Source organism: Phyllostomus discolor, chromosome 1, assembly GCF_004126475.2.
Source record: "Phyllostomus discolor isolate MPI-MPIP mPhyDis1 chromosome 1, mPhyDis1.pri.v3, whole genome shotgun sequence".
In the NCBI taxonomy this organism is placed as follows: domain Eukaryota; kingdom Metazoa; phylum Chordata; class Mammalia; order Chiroptera; family Phyllostomidae; genus Phyllostomus; species Phyllostomus discolor.
This window is the reverse complement of record NC_040903.2, coordinates 8,945,054-8,957,094: the sequence shown is the minus strand read 5'-3', so window position 1 is coordinate 8,957,094 and position 12,041 is coordinate 8,945,054. Positions and strand designations below refer to the sequence as shown.

The 12,041-nt window shown below is 50.6% G+C and overlaps 1 protein-coding gene across 1 annotated transcript in view; it reads left to right on the top strand.

Annotated features, from left to right (window-relative positions):
- Window positions 1–12,041, top strand: part of FAM184B (family with sequence similarity 184 member B) — a 70,964-nt gene that overhangs the window by 38,448 nt on the left and 20,475 nt on the right. The window contains exons 6-8 of the mRNA XM_036019144.1: window positions 1,877–1,987; window positions 3,538–3,645; window positions 11,590–11,696. Coding sequence (XP_035875037.1) covers window positions 1,877–1,987; window positions 3,538–3,645; window positions 11,590–11,696 — 326 coding nt within the window. The remainder of the gene's footprint in view (window positions 1–1,876; window positions 1,988–3,537; window positions 3,646–11,589; window positions 11,697–12,041) is intronic.

The window sequence follows — 12,041 nt, the reverse complement described above, 5'->3', positions numbered from 1 at the left end:
CTGCCTGGCTCCCAAGCCACTGAGGTTTGTCCTCTGTCTTTGTGGTGCAACAAAATCCCCAGCGCCCTGGGCCTTGGGGGGCAGCCTGAAGATCCACACCTGCCTTTCTCCATTCCCTGTTTATGCACCATCTACTGAGGGTGCCCGTGGCGTTCTGAGCAGTGCAGAGACACAGGAATCACGCATGCCTTCAAGGAACTCAAAGTCTCGTAGGAGGAACAAGACAGGCTCTCGAGCATCGGACTCAAGCCAGCATGTAAGAAGTGCTGTGTCCGGGGAAACAGACTCACTTTCAACCCTTAAGGAAGCCGCCCCAAACCATTCTAGGCCTCTGCCTTCTGCTTTCAATACTTATAAATGGGAATGATTTTCTTCTTTTTTTTTTTTAAGATTTTATTTATTTATTTATTTTTTAGAGAGGGAAGGGAGGGAGAAAGAGAGAGAGAAACATCCATGTGTGGTTGCTGGGGGCCGTGGCCTGCAACCCTGGCATGTGCCCTGACTGGGAATCGAACCTGCGACACTTTGGTTCGCAGCCCGCGCTCAATCCACTGAGCTACGCCAGCCAGGGCAGGGAATGATTTTCTAAAAAAAAAAAAAATGTTCCCAGCTTCTCATTTCCATCAACTCTGAAAGTACTCTTGGTTATTTAGAAATATGTTGCTTCATATTGGGACCTTTTCAGATATCTCTTTGTTCTTGATTTCTCATTCAGTTCCCTTGTGGTCAAAGAGTGGATTCTATACTTCCACTCCTTTTCAATTATTCATCCTGTTTTATGCCCACACATTGTCGAGCTCGAGGGCTGGTCCGTACGCACTTGACAAGAACGTGGGTCTGCTGCTGTTTGGCGGAGGGCTCTGTGAGCGATGGCTAGGTTGTGCTGGCTGGCGGTGCTGTCCAAGGCTTTCATTCCCTCCTTCACTTCTTCCTTTTTGTGCTGTTGATTACTGAGACTGGAGGGCTGAAATCTCAAACTTTATATTTCTCCTTGGCTTTTGCTTGATAGAAATTCAGATTTGATCATTAGATTATACACGCTTAGGGTTATTATGTCTTTTTTAATGAGCTGGCCCTTTAATCGTTTGTGAAAATTCCTGTCCTGAAGTCTACTTTGATAAAAATATCGACATTCCATTGTTTTTGTGGTTAGTTTTGCAAGTGCTTTAATCCATTTCTTTACGTTTAATCTACTTGCACTTTTCTAGTCAAAGTGCTTTTGTGGCGTACCTGGGTCTTACCCTTTAATTCATTTCAACCCTCTCTGATTATGGGAGGTCGTTTAGACCATTGACATTTAACGTAATTATCATTGTCTACCATCTTGCTGTGTTTTCACTTGCCATTTCTGTTCTCCTTTGTGTTCACCTCTTTTTCCGTTTGTTTTTTATTTATTTCATAGTTTTGGTATTCCCTTTCTTGTCTCCACTAATGACTTATTAGCTATTTCTTTAGGAGAATGTGTTAGTGGTTGCTCTAGGACTGATGGATGTAACATGCGGCTCTAGTTTATCACTGTCTGCCATCAAATACTATCGTATTTCCTTCTGCCTTTCATGTTTCCCTGAATCTGAGAATGTAGTTGGCCTTCTGACTGATGGGACACAGAGGATTGTGTCAGCGACAAGCATTCTCTTTTCTTATCTGATGCTACAAAAACGGAAAGCCAAAGGTCTCCTCTGCCCTCCCCATGCGTACCAGACCTCGTGGTATGGACTTAACCCTTCTTTGACCTTCTCCTGTATCTCTAGTTCACGTTCACGTGCAGTATCGTGTGACTCTCGCCACCCTCTCTGACCCCCTCTGGGGACAAGGCAGCGTGTGCTCTGTCCGTGGCTTGTGCCTTGCATGGGTTACTCTCCTCATTGTCGTTTAGGAAGTCGAGGCGCAGTTGGAGGAAGTGAAGAAGAAGTCGGAAAGTGAAATAAAGCAGCTGGAAGAGGAGAAAGCGGCCCTCAATGTGAAGCTGCAGAACTCTCTGCTCGAGGTGAGTCCCGAGTCCGCGTGGCGCTTGGGACGCATGGCTCCGGGCCCCCCGGGGTTGCTGGTTTGCCGAGATGCCAGCACTCAGGAAGGGGCCCCGATATTAGTACACTCAGCATCCTGGGGTGAAACAAAAGGACTTCTGCGTGACGAGAGAGCCGTCTCCGGAGGCATCAGTGTAGCCGCAGGTAGCAGAGAGCCCGGTTTACAGAGGCTCATGGGAGGGGCACTGTCTCACCTGAGAGAGCAGGCAGGAGGCTGCTGGTGTCGGCCCTGTGGCTCAGTGGTATCGGGCCTGTCACTCTGGATTCTCCCACTCTCCCCTTCCGCCGGGCGTCCCTACTACTTCTCTGGGCAGTAGATACATTTGTCCTGGCGGCCTCTTTCCTTTATCAAGACAAAAAAATGAGAAATTATATATTATGACTGAATTCATATACACATGAAAAGAGCCAGGTTGTATTTTTTTTCTTCCGATTTTAAAATAAACTAAAACTTTCCCTGGCCTCTAAAAGGATCGTGGGCCCTGGGCACTGTGCCCGCTGCATCGAATGGAGAGGCCAGCTCCGTTCCAAGTGCCTGCGGCCGCTCCAGCTGTCAGGGCCAAGTTTAAACGAGGAACCAGGGAGCGGCAGGCATGACCGGGCCTGCCCACTTCGTCAGGTGTCCAAAGGCATTTGCGGAAGCCCAGCTGACTCCCATGCGCGTGGCTGACATCTCTGTCGCGTGGCCTGCCTGGGAAAGCCAGGAGTCAGCTGCCAGGCCTCCGCGGCAGAGGCAGACCCGGGAGAAAGGGGCAGGCCTTGGAGGTAGACCAGAAGAACGAGAGTTTGCCTCATGGGCCCACCTGTCCCGGCCACCGAGAGAGCGAGGTCCAAGTTTAAAGGAACTGTTATCTGTGCGACTAGGGAGAAGGGGCTGGACACAGGGTTCACTCCTGAGCCTGAACAGATGACAACAAAGGTGTAAAGAGGTGTCCTTTCTCCCCGGCAATAGTGCCCTGGCTGGTGTGGCTTAGCAAACTGAGTGCTGGCCTGCAAACCAAAAAGTCACTGGTTCAAGTCCCAGTCAGGGCACAGGCCTGGGCTGTGGGCCAGGCCCCCAGGGGGTGGGCCTGTGAGAAGCAACCAATCCATGTCTCCCTCGTGTCTCTCTCACACATCGATGTTTCTTCCCTTCTCTCTCTCTCCCTCCCCTCCCTTCTCTTTAAAAGCAAGTAAATAAAAAAATATTTTTTTAAAAAAAGAAAGAAGTAGTGTACAAATGGTGTGAAAGCCAATGAAAACGCCCCCACAGCTCCAGTGCAAACCCACATATGTAAATAGTTGTAAGGGCAGTGTGGACTCCTGCAAACCAGCCAGGTTCCTCTTCCTCTGAAGAGGCGGTGCAACCAGCTCACCAGACGTGGCCCTTCTGGAAGCAGGTTTGGAATTTGCCCGCTGGGGCGCTGCCCCCAGAACTGAGGGGCCCAGGAGAAGGGGTTCCCAGGTTAGCGACCACACCCAGGAGACGTGCCTCGGTTTCATCGCTGGCACTTCTGTCCTTCTGTTCTAGGTTTTAAGGCTGGAAGAGTTTATCCAGCAGAACAAGGTGTGCCCCCAAAGGGACGAGGAGCGACCCCAGGAACAGAACTGCCCGCACCACCGCATTTTAGAGACCCAGGTAAGCCCTGGCTCTTTCCGTTTTAATTAAGGATATTTCCCTGTTTCAACACTTTCAGCGTCCTCAGAGACACTTGCTGGCATTAACAGGCTTTTTATTTTCCACCTCAGAGCTGCCAATAGGCCTGGGAAAAAAATCACTGCAAAATCCTTCTGCAAAAGCCACGAACAGAACAGAGTTCTAAGTAGTCACCCACGTGGTTTGAAAAAGAACAAGGTTGTCAGATGCATCTGCCCTCCCTCTCTGAGAGCAGCCGGCCTGGCAGATAAAGGGGCCCTGGGCTCCACGGGGGGCCCTTGGTTCTGTGCAGCACAAAGCGTAACACCATCATAGCACCCCCTGCCCCCTCCCTCCACACCCCTGGTCTCAGTCACTCCCACCCTGGCGCCCTGCACGCTGCCCTTCCGGGGACACTGCCCCGGGGCGGAAACCCAGACCCGTGTGCCCCTCTGTCTGGCTCTGGTAGGCGGTAGGGTCTTCCCAGGTGTGTCGTGACGAACCACTGCACGTTTGGGCACTTACACCGCAGACATGTGGTGTCTCACAGTCCTAGAGGCTGGAAGTCCAACATCAGGGTGCCAGCAGGACTGGTCTCTTCGGGAGGTGCTGCAGGAGGTCCCGCTTCCTGCCTCTGCCCAGCTCGTCCCTCACGGAGCTCGGTTTCCAGAGAGAAGCGCGGACCCTTGGCTGCACAGGGCGGTAGGGGGCACCTCGGGGAGCAGCAGTTTCATTCGATTCCACTTATCGTCCACGCTATTCATCCCTGCCACTGTCACTCGTGGAGTCCCAGGACGTGCCGGCCTCTGAGCGAGATGTTACAGGGAAGAAATGTGCGTCAACAAATAGCTTTCCAGTGATGTGCACATGCAGTAGTAGAGTCAGTCATCTGGTGCTGTGAATGCTGTCAGGCAACTAGCATGCACTTTGCAGGTCTCGTTCTTTTAAATTAAACTTCCTTTCCAGACAGGCAACCTACATACACAGTGCAGAATTCAAGGGGTATAGCCGGCATACAGCGAAAAGCATGCCTGTCACCCTGGTTTCCCACTGTTTGTTTGGTTCTGTTTTTATTTGTTCCTTATTTTTATTTCTCCTTGCAGAGCCATACCGTGTGTAAGCAGGCACTTTTCCCACAAATGATAGTATACTCTCCTGCATTCTGCTTTCTCTGACTTAAATTTTTATAGCTTAGAGATTGTAACACATTGGTCCACTTCCATGTCACCTTTATTATTACTTTTTAAAGAACAACTGCCTGGTATTCTTGGAACAGAAAAACTGTAATATATGTTTGGCCTTCCTTGTTGATGGCCATTGAGGTTTCTCTACTACAGATAATACTTCAGTGATAACAGATAATACAGAACTCTGGAGGGTCATGGTGCAGTACAGTGGCTGAGCGAGCTCATTCTGGACTGGATGCCTGCGTTCCTACTGGCGGGAGAGACTCATGGACAGAGGGTTTGAGGTCTTCTTGCTGGAGCGGCCTCATCTGCAAGATGGGGATGATGAGCCCACCCGCCTCCACGGGTTTTCCGAGGACTAAATGAATTAATACGTGTGCAGTACTGGGCGCAGCACCTGGTGCTTGTAAGTGCTCAGTAGGTGCTAATTCTTCCCGTTGCAGAACTTGCTGGGCCCAGCGCACGTGCATCTTTTTCCTTTTCACTTACAGCGGACACTCCATACCATCTTCTGTCACCTCCAGGTGCGGTAGGTGCATTTTAACTTGGACAGACATGCCACACTGCCTCCTGGGGTGCTGTTGCCCCACGGCCTGGCCAGCACCGAGTCACAAGACTTCCTGAGCTTAGCCAGCTGGAGAATGTTTGTAGCTTAGTTCACTATGGGTGGCAAGCCAGCTATTTTATGTGCCAGCCCAGTGGAGCAAAGCCTTGCCTCAGCCCTGGAGATACACGGTCTTGCAGGAGCTCCCAGGGTCAGCTGGGCATTGTGTGAGCAGCCCGCTGCCACAGCACAGCACCAGACATTGCACAGGGCGGGTCGGTCTGAAAGGAGGAGGCTTAGTGGGGCCCGAACAGTCCTTGGCTGACCTGGGGCTGGACACACTGGTCTCAAAACAGGATGTAAAAGGCCAGCTTCTCCAGCAACATTCTCCCTGGATTGGGCGCTATACATTTAAGCTTGTTCCAGACTCAGGAGTTTCAGTTTATACCCGTAGCTGTTCTGCCAAAGCATTTCAGTGAGTCAAAGAAATATAAATAACAGTGCCAACTGAGAGCCAAATTCTCGCTCCGCTCACCCAGGGAAGGCTGCCAAAGCTCGGTGTGTCTCTCTGTCCCCACCCAAGCTGCAGGGACTTCCCTGAACCTTTGGTCCTGGTCTCCTCTGTCGGGTCTCCTTGAGTCCCGTAGCATCACAGCTTGATTCACCAGTTTCCAGAAGCCGGTTCAGTTTCAGGAATTACGAAGGGAAACGTTTTTCTGGAAAACTCTTCTGGTGCCGGGGTTGCGCTGAACTGGGGGCAAAGAATATTGACATTGTCATAGATTTTTCTTGCTTGCATCTATCTGCTCCCCCCAAAAAGAGAGTTGTTTGTGCTAATTATTCTCCAAGTCATTTCACCTCAACAAGTAGCTGAGGGCTGTTACCCCACAAGGCTCAGGGCGGAGTACTGGGGTGAGTGGGGCCCAGGCCAGGTCCTTGGGGAACTCCATTTCCAATGGGAGAAATCACTATGTACTTATCAAGCTGTCTGAGAAACGCTGTAATAACGACAAGAAGATGCCTGTGCAAGCTAGTAGGGGAGAGGGAGGTTTCTGCCCAGACCAGTGACACCTGCTGCCACCTGCCTGGACACTGAGGTTGCATGTGACTTTACCGGGAAGGGACGTGGCAGAGGGGAGGAGCCCAGTGAAAGGTGCCAAGGCAAACCCCCCGAGGCCAGTGGGAAGAGAGACAGGTGTGTGCGGAAGCTCCCCCAAACCTGAGAAGTGTCCCCTGCTCTCAGGAGACCCGGTACGGTTTGCCGTGCCACCGTCACCCTGTACCAAACCTGGGGGATCGTATGAATCCTAGGGTATCAACGCCTGGGGGTGAGCAGGCACATGATCACCGAGCCCTTAAACACCTGATGCCCTGAGTGTCATCAAGCCACACGGGCCTGCTGTGCTGCATGTGGTGGGAGCTGAGGGGTCTGGTTCCATCCAGCATAGAACAAGGTGGCCTGCCCTGGAGACCCGTTCCTTGGAGAAGGTCCAGGCTGAGACAGGCTGAGGTCTGCAGGAGCCCAGGAAGGCAGCACAGGAGGGCAGCCACTCCTGCGGTTAGGACACGGATTCCACCCCAACCGTACCCCATCCCTGTACAGGGACCTCAGGCAAGTCCAAGGCCCTCCTGGAGCGTGGCTTCCCCGTGACTCCTAGTGGTGACGCAGGTAAGGCCCTGCCCATGAGCCAGGCACACCGTGCTTTACACAGTCCCACAGCACCCCTATCCGGCAAGAGTTATTATTCTCGTTTCACATACAGGGAAACTGAGGCCCAAAGAGCAGTGCCAGGGCCCGTGTCGTCAGCCACGTCACTCTAGTGCATCTCGTTAGTAAAGTGGCAGTAATAATCCCGCCCCTACGCCACAGAGACTTGTGGCGATCGACGGAAGAAAGCACACGAAGGCACTTTTTGAAACTATTGAATTAAACATTCTGTAAATGTAGGATGGCTTTATAGTACCTATCACAGTCCCTGGAATCATTTCAGCACAACCCCATTGCATTAGCTGTTCTGTCTTCAGATGTGCATGATGCGCCTTTGAAAGACTGAGAGTGACAGACAATTCCCTTCCGGGAGATGTCCTGGGTGGGGGTGTCCCTCTGAAAGGGAAACGACCCGGAAGAGGTTAACTGCCTGGAAGATGAAAGCTGGAGACTTAATGTGAGCACAGGCTGAAAATAATCAGCCGCGTGCTTGGGAGGAGTAGGGAGGAGGCTTTCGTGGTGGGTGGCTGGAGAGAAGGAGAACTATTTATTTTTCTGAGCACAATGTATGCTCAGGTCACTTTAGCACTAGAGAGAGCGCCGAGCTGGACCTGAGAAGATGCCCGATGGGGACCCCAAGAGTGTGAGTTCGGGGCGGACAGCTCAGGATACACCCTTGCAGGTCAGCGGTGGCGCCGGGAGGAACTCGCTGGGGTGGGTCCAAGTGGACAAGCAGAGAAGAGTGAAACAAGTATCAGTGGGCTTCAAAGCCTTCTTTCCGCCAACTCTTGATCTCCATGGCCAAGTCCACTTGTGAAATATTTAAATGGCACCCTAGCTCCTTCTGAATGATGTAGTTTGATCCAAGACACAGGTACACAAAGTGTAGGAGAGAGAGGAGGGGGCTGTTTTTGTCATTTACAAGGCTTGTTGGCCTCCCTCCTGACCCATAAGTTTGTTGAAAATAAGAACCATGTTTTATCAGTCTTTATCCTTCCTGCTCCTCACACACCTGCGTGTGGCTGCAGTTTAGCGCTTTCTGGTACCCAAACTGATGCGGGGCATGACAAGTGAACAAGCAGACAGTGAGTACCGTTCTGAGTCCTGGTAGTGAAAAGGTTAGACTAAGAACTTCTTCAGCCCTGGTTGGCGTAGCTCAGTGGATTGAGCTCGGGCTGCAAACCAAAGCATTGCAGGTTCGATTCCCAGTCACGGTACATGCCTGGGTTGCAGGCCATGGCCCCCAGCAACCGCACATTGATGTTTCTCTCTCTCTCCGTTCCTCCCTCCCTTCCCACTCTAAAAAATAAATAAATAAAATCTTAAACAAAAAAAAAAAGAACGTCTTCAAAACTTTGCCTTGGCTGGAGGATGATTTAGAAGAACATGGGGGTGTTTAGTTACTTGTGGGAGACGGCGGGTGGTGACATTCACCTCCTTTGGGAAGGACGCCCCTGTCTCTGGTGTCCTGGGGCCTGGAAACACGTGACCAGACACAGGATCACGGAGTTTACCTCCCTGTCGGTGTGGGAAACAGCCTTCACCTCTCAGGCTGATTCCGAGTGTCTGTTGTGCAGACACGTCTCAGCAGCGTGTTTGTGACAACGCAGTTGGAAATGACAGCCAGTCAGGTCCTGATCCTGGCAGCTGGCGATCGTGCTCACACGGCACAGCCACGTGCCGGAGCGGTGACATGGAAGGACGAGGATGGGCGTCCGACGACCCAGGGGTCCAGTCCTGGTGCCACCTTCCTGTGGCCGTGAGACCCGAGAGGAGCCGTTGACCTTTCCCCATCCTTGATCCCCAGCAGCAGTGTGGGAGCGGCGGTGTCTTCCCCGCCCCCTCAGAGAGTCACGGGCACCCACGCGTCACGGTGGGGGAACAGACCAGTGTGGCGTAGCCGGGGGTCAGGGCCCTCGTCCAGGTGCATCGTCAGCGCTTCCAGCGTTTCTCATCCGCTCCCGTTGCTGGGCTCCTGCCCAGGTGGCCTTTAAAGGTGGTCGATGAGGCGGCTCAGCAATTACATCCCACACCTTCCGTTCCGCAGTCTGCACAGTGGCCTGGAGTCCAGCTGAAAGCTTTTTCATCTTCATAATAACGGACGGGGCATCTCTGTCCATGACTCATGTCGCTTCAAGTTCGTTCTTCCATTCTCCCTGACCACCAGGCTTGCCAGCGGTGTGATGCGTTTTTCAAAAAGCCAGCTTCCCAGTGTGTTAGCCAGATCCGTTTTCTCTGTGTCCTTAATTTTATCTTTCATGTCTCTTTCCTTCTACGTTAGGTTTGTTCTGTTATTCCTTTTCTAACTTCTTAAATGTTTTTTTTTTTACATACACATTTAAGGCTGTAAATCTCCCATGGAGTGTCTCTCTTTAGCTGTAGTTCAGAGTTTTGAACTTTACCTTTTTTATAACCTACTTTCTGTTGCTTTCTAATTTGGTTGCATTGTCACCAGATGACACGGTCTGCAGAATGTCAACACTTTGAACTGTGTTGCGATTGCTTTGTAGCCTGCTGTGGGATTGGGTTTTGGGTTTGTTTTTTGAGTTTTTTTTTTTTTAATGTTCCCTACATAATAGGAAAAAGGCGTGTTCTCAGTTGGTAGTTAAAGTACACATATTTGGATTCTAGTTCTGTGATACGCTTACTATGAGACCTTGGGCAGGTTATGGATCCTCTCTTGCCTTTGTTCTTCACCTTTGAAATGGGACCACAGTGCCCCCCTCAGATGTGGAGGACCTGGCACACCCTAAGCACCATTTAAATGTTAGCAGTGATTAGTAGGCTCTTTTTTTTAGTTGTTTAGTTTTAGCTTTTTAATCATGTCCGAATCTTCCATACGCTAGTGCATTGTGTCTGCCTGTTGTATTGGTTTCTGAGAGGAGTGTATTAAAATCTCCCCTTATAGTTATGCGTTTGCCCATTTTTTCCTACAGTTCTGAACATTTTGCTGTATGTTTTCAGGCTGTATTGTTAGATGCCTACAGGTTCATTATGAGAGTGCTTTTGCTAAACTTTATTTATTCATTTTTATTTTGAGAGGAGGGAAGGGAGGGAGAAAGAGAGGGAGAAGAAAAACAGGGATGCCAAAGAGAAACATCAATCGGTTGCCTTCTGTATTGCCCCATCCAGGGGCCGAATCTGCAGCCTAGACGTGTGCCCCAACCAGGAATCGAACCAGCAATCTTGTGGTTTGCTGGACAATGTCCAACCAGCTGAGCCACCCAGCCAGGGCTATTAGAGTGTTTTAATGAACACTTTCTTTTATCAGGATAGCTACCCATGACAAAAGAAATCAGCCAGTTCATGTGTTTCATGATGACTGGTACAATTTTATTTTGACCAACGCATTTTATGCTTTCTATTTACCAAAATGTCCTTATAACTTCCAGTCTTCCTTTGGAAACCTGAACCTAATTAACTTTAATCATCATCTATTTACTGACATGGTAGCATTATGCTGTTCTGACTTTCGGCGGTGGTGGTTCCACGTATGTGGTGCAATTTTTTTCTGTATTATGCCAAACTTGTATTTATAACTGTGTCTCCCAAAGCTGTTTTGCTTCGGCTATGATATTTGCTTCTGGGTTTTATAGGAATCAGAGATCTCTGACATGCTTTTAATGCCCACAATGCCTTTTAGCCTCAGCTCCACGTGAAGGTTGTAAGCTGGTCAGGAGCGTCCTTTCTGAGAGGGCGCAGCCCTGAACCAGGCTCACTGGGCCCTGCCACTGGGGGCAGGGTAGGGGGGCTGCTGAACAAAGAAATCTGTTCCTGGTCTGTCTTGCTCTACTGTTTTCATGGTCAATAGTTACCCTGACAAATGGAAAAATCAAATTAAGAAAGTCTTTCTCACCTCCATATCTCTGTGCAAAGGGGAGAATGACGTGAACAGATTCAATTCACAGAAAATCCCAGAGCCTCAGTGTTAATTCACAGTTTCCTTGGTCTTCTCTTCCCACCACACCCCACGTCTCTCAGCAGGTGCCATGCTTTCTGATGTTTGCAGTGAGACGTCACAGACTGCCACCTGTGGACTGGGTGTGATCACAATGAGCAGTGGCTGTGGCTGGCACCCTTCTCTGGTCCCTGCAACAGCCCAGAAGCAGGCCCAGCGAGGCCCTCGCTCTGTGGGTCATACACGGAGCACATCACGAGGGGGCGGGCATCCAGGCCTCAGGGTCCAGTCACCTGATGGCACGTCCCATTTCCACTACTCGCAGATGGGGGGACCCGGGACATGTTCCTTACACTCTCTGTGTCTTAGTTTCGTCAGCCTGTGAAATGCTTGGTCACCTGGAAAGCAGGACACGAGGACCTGATCTGGCTCCTAAGGCAAGCCGCTGAGCCAGGTGCTGATGCGTCACGGGCCTTGTCTTCCAGGCCTGCGAGCCAAGCTCCAGGGCTGGGTTGCTGGGGCTCTTTCTCCTCTGGTCTCTGCGTTGATAAGCCACAGCTTGGATCAGGAAATTGCACTTAGTCTCATCTTGCGACTGTTTTTGCCTTAGGATCCATGCTTGGTGCTGAATGAGCCTCCTCAGACCCTGCCCAGGGGAGAAGAGTATGAAGATAAGATCGCCGCTAAAGAAGGAGCCAGCAGTGACGAAGAGGACAGGTACAGGGGGACATGCACATGTCTGAGGGCGCCCACAAATGAGGACTCGGATTGGGAAGGGTTCGTTCATTCATTCGTTCGTTCATTCATTCATTCAGTCAGTCCTCAAGGAATTATCACTGTTCTCTGCACCATGCTTAAGGAGGGAACAGGCATGTCTCATATGTCTTCAGCACAGCTGTGGGCTTTCCCTAAAGTGTCACATGTACTTGCCACACCAACCCTGAAAGGCCATTTTATAGATTAAGAACCTGAAACTTAAAAATGTCAGTAAACCTGCCCAAAACGCAAACATGGGCTGGCCCCAACCTCTGCTTCCTGTCCTTCCAAGTGTTCTTTAACTAG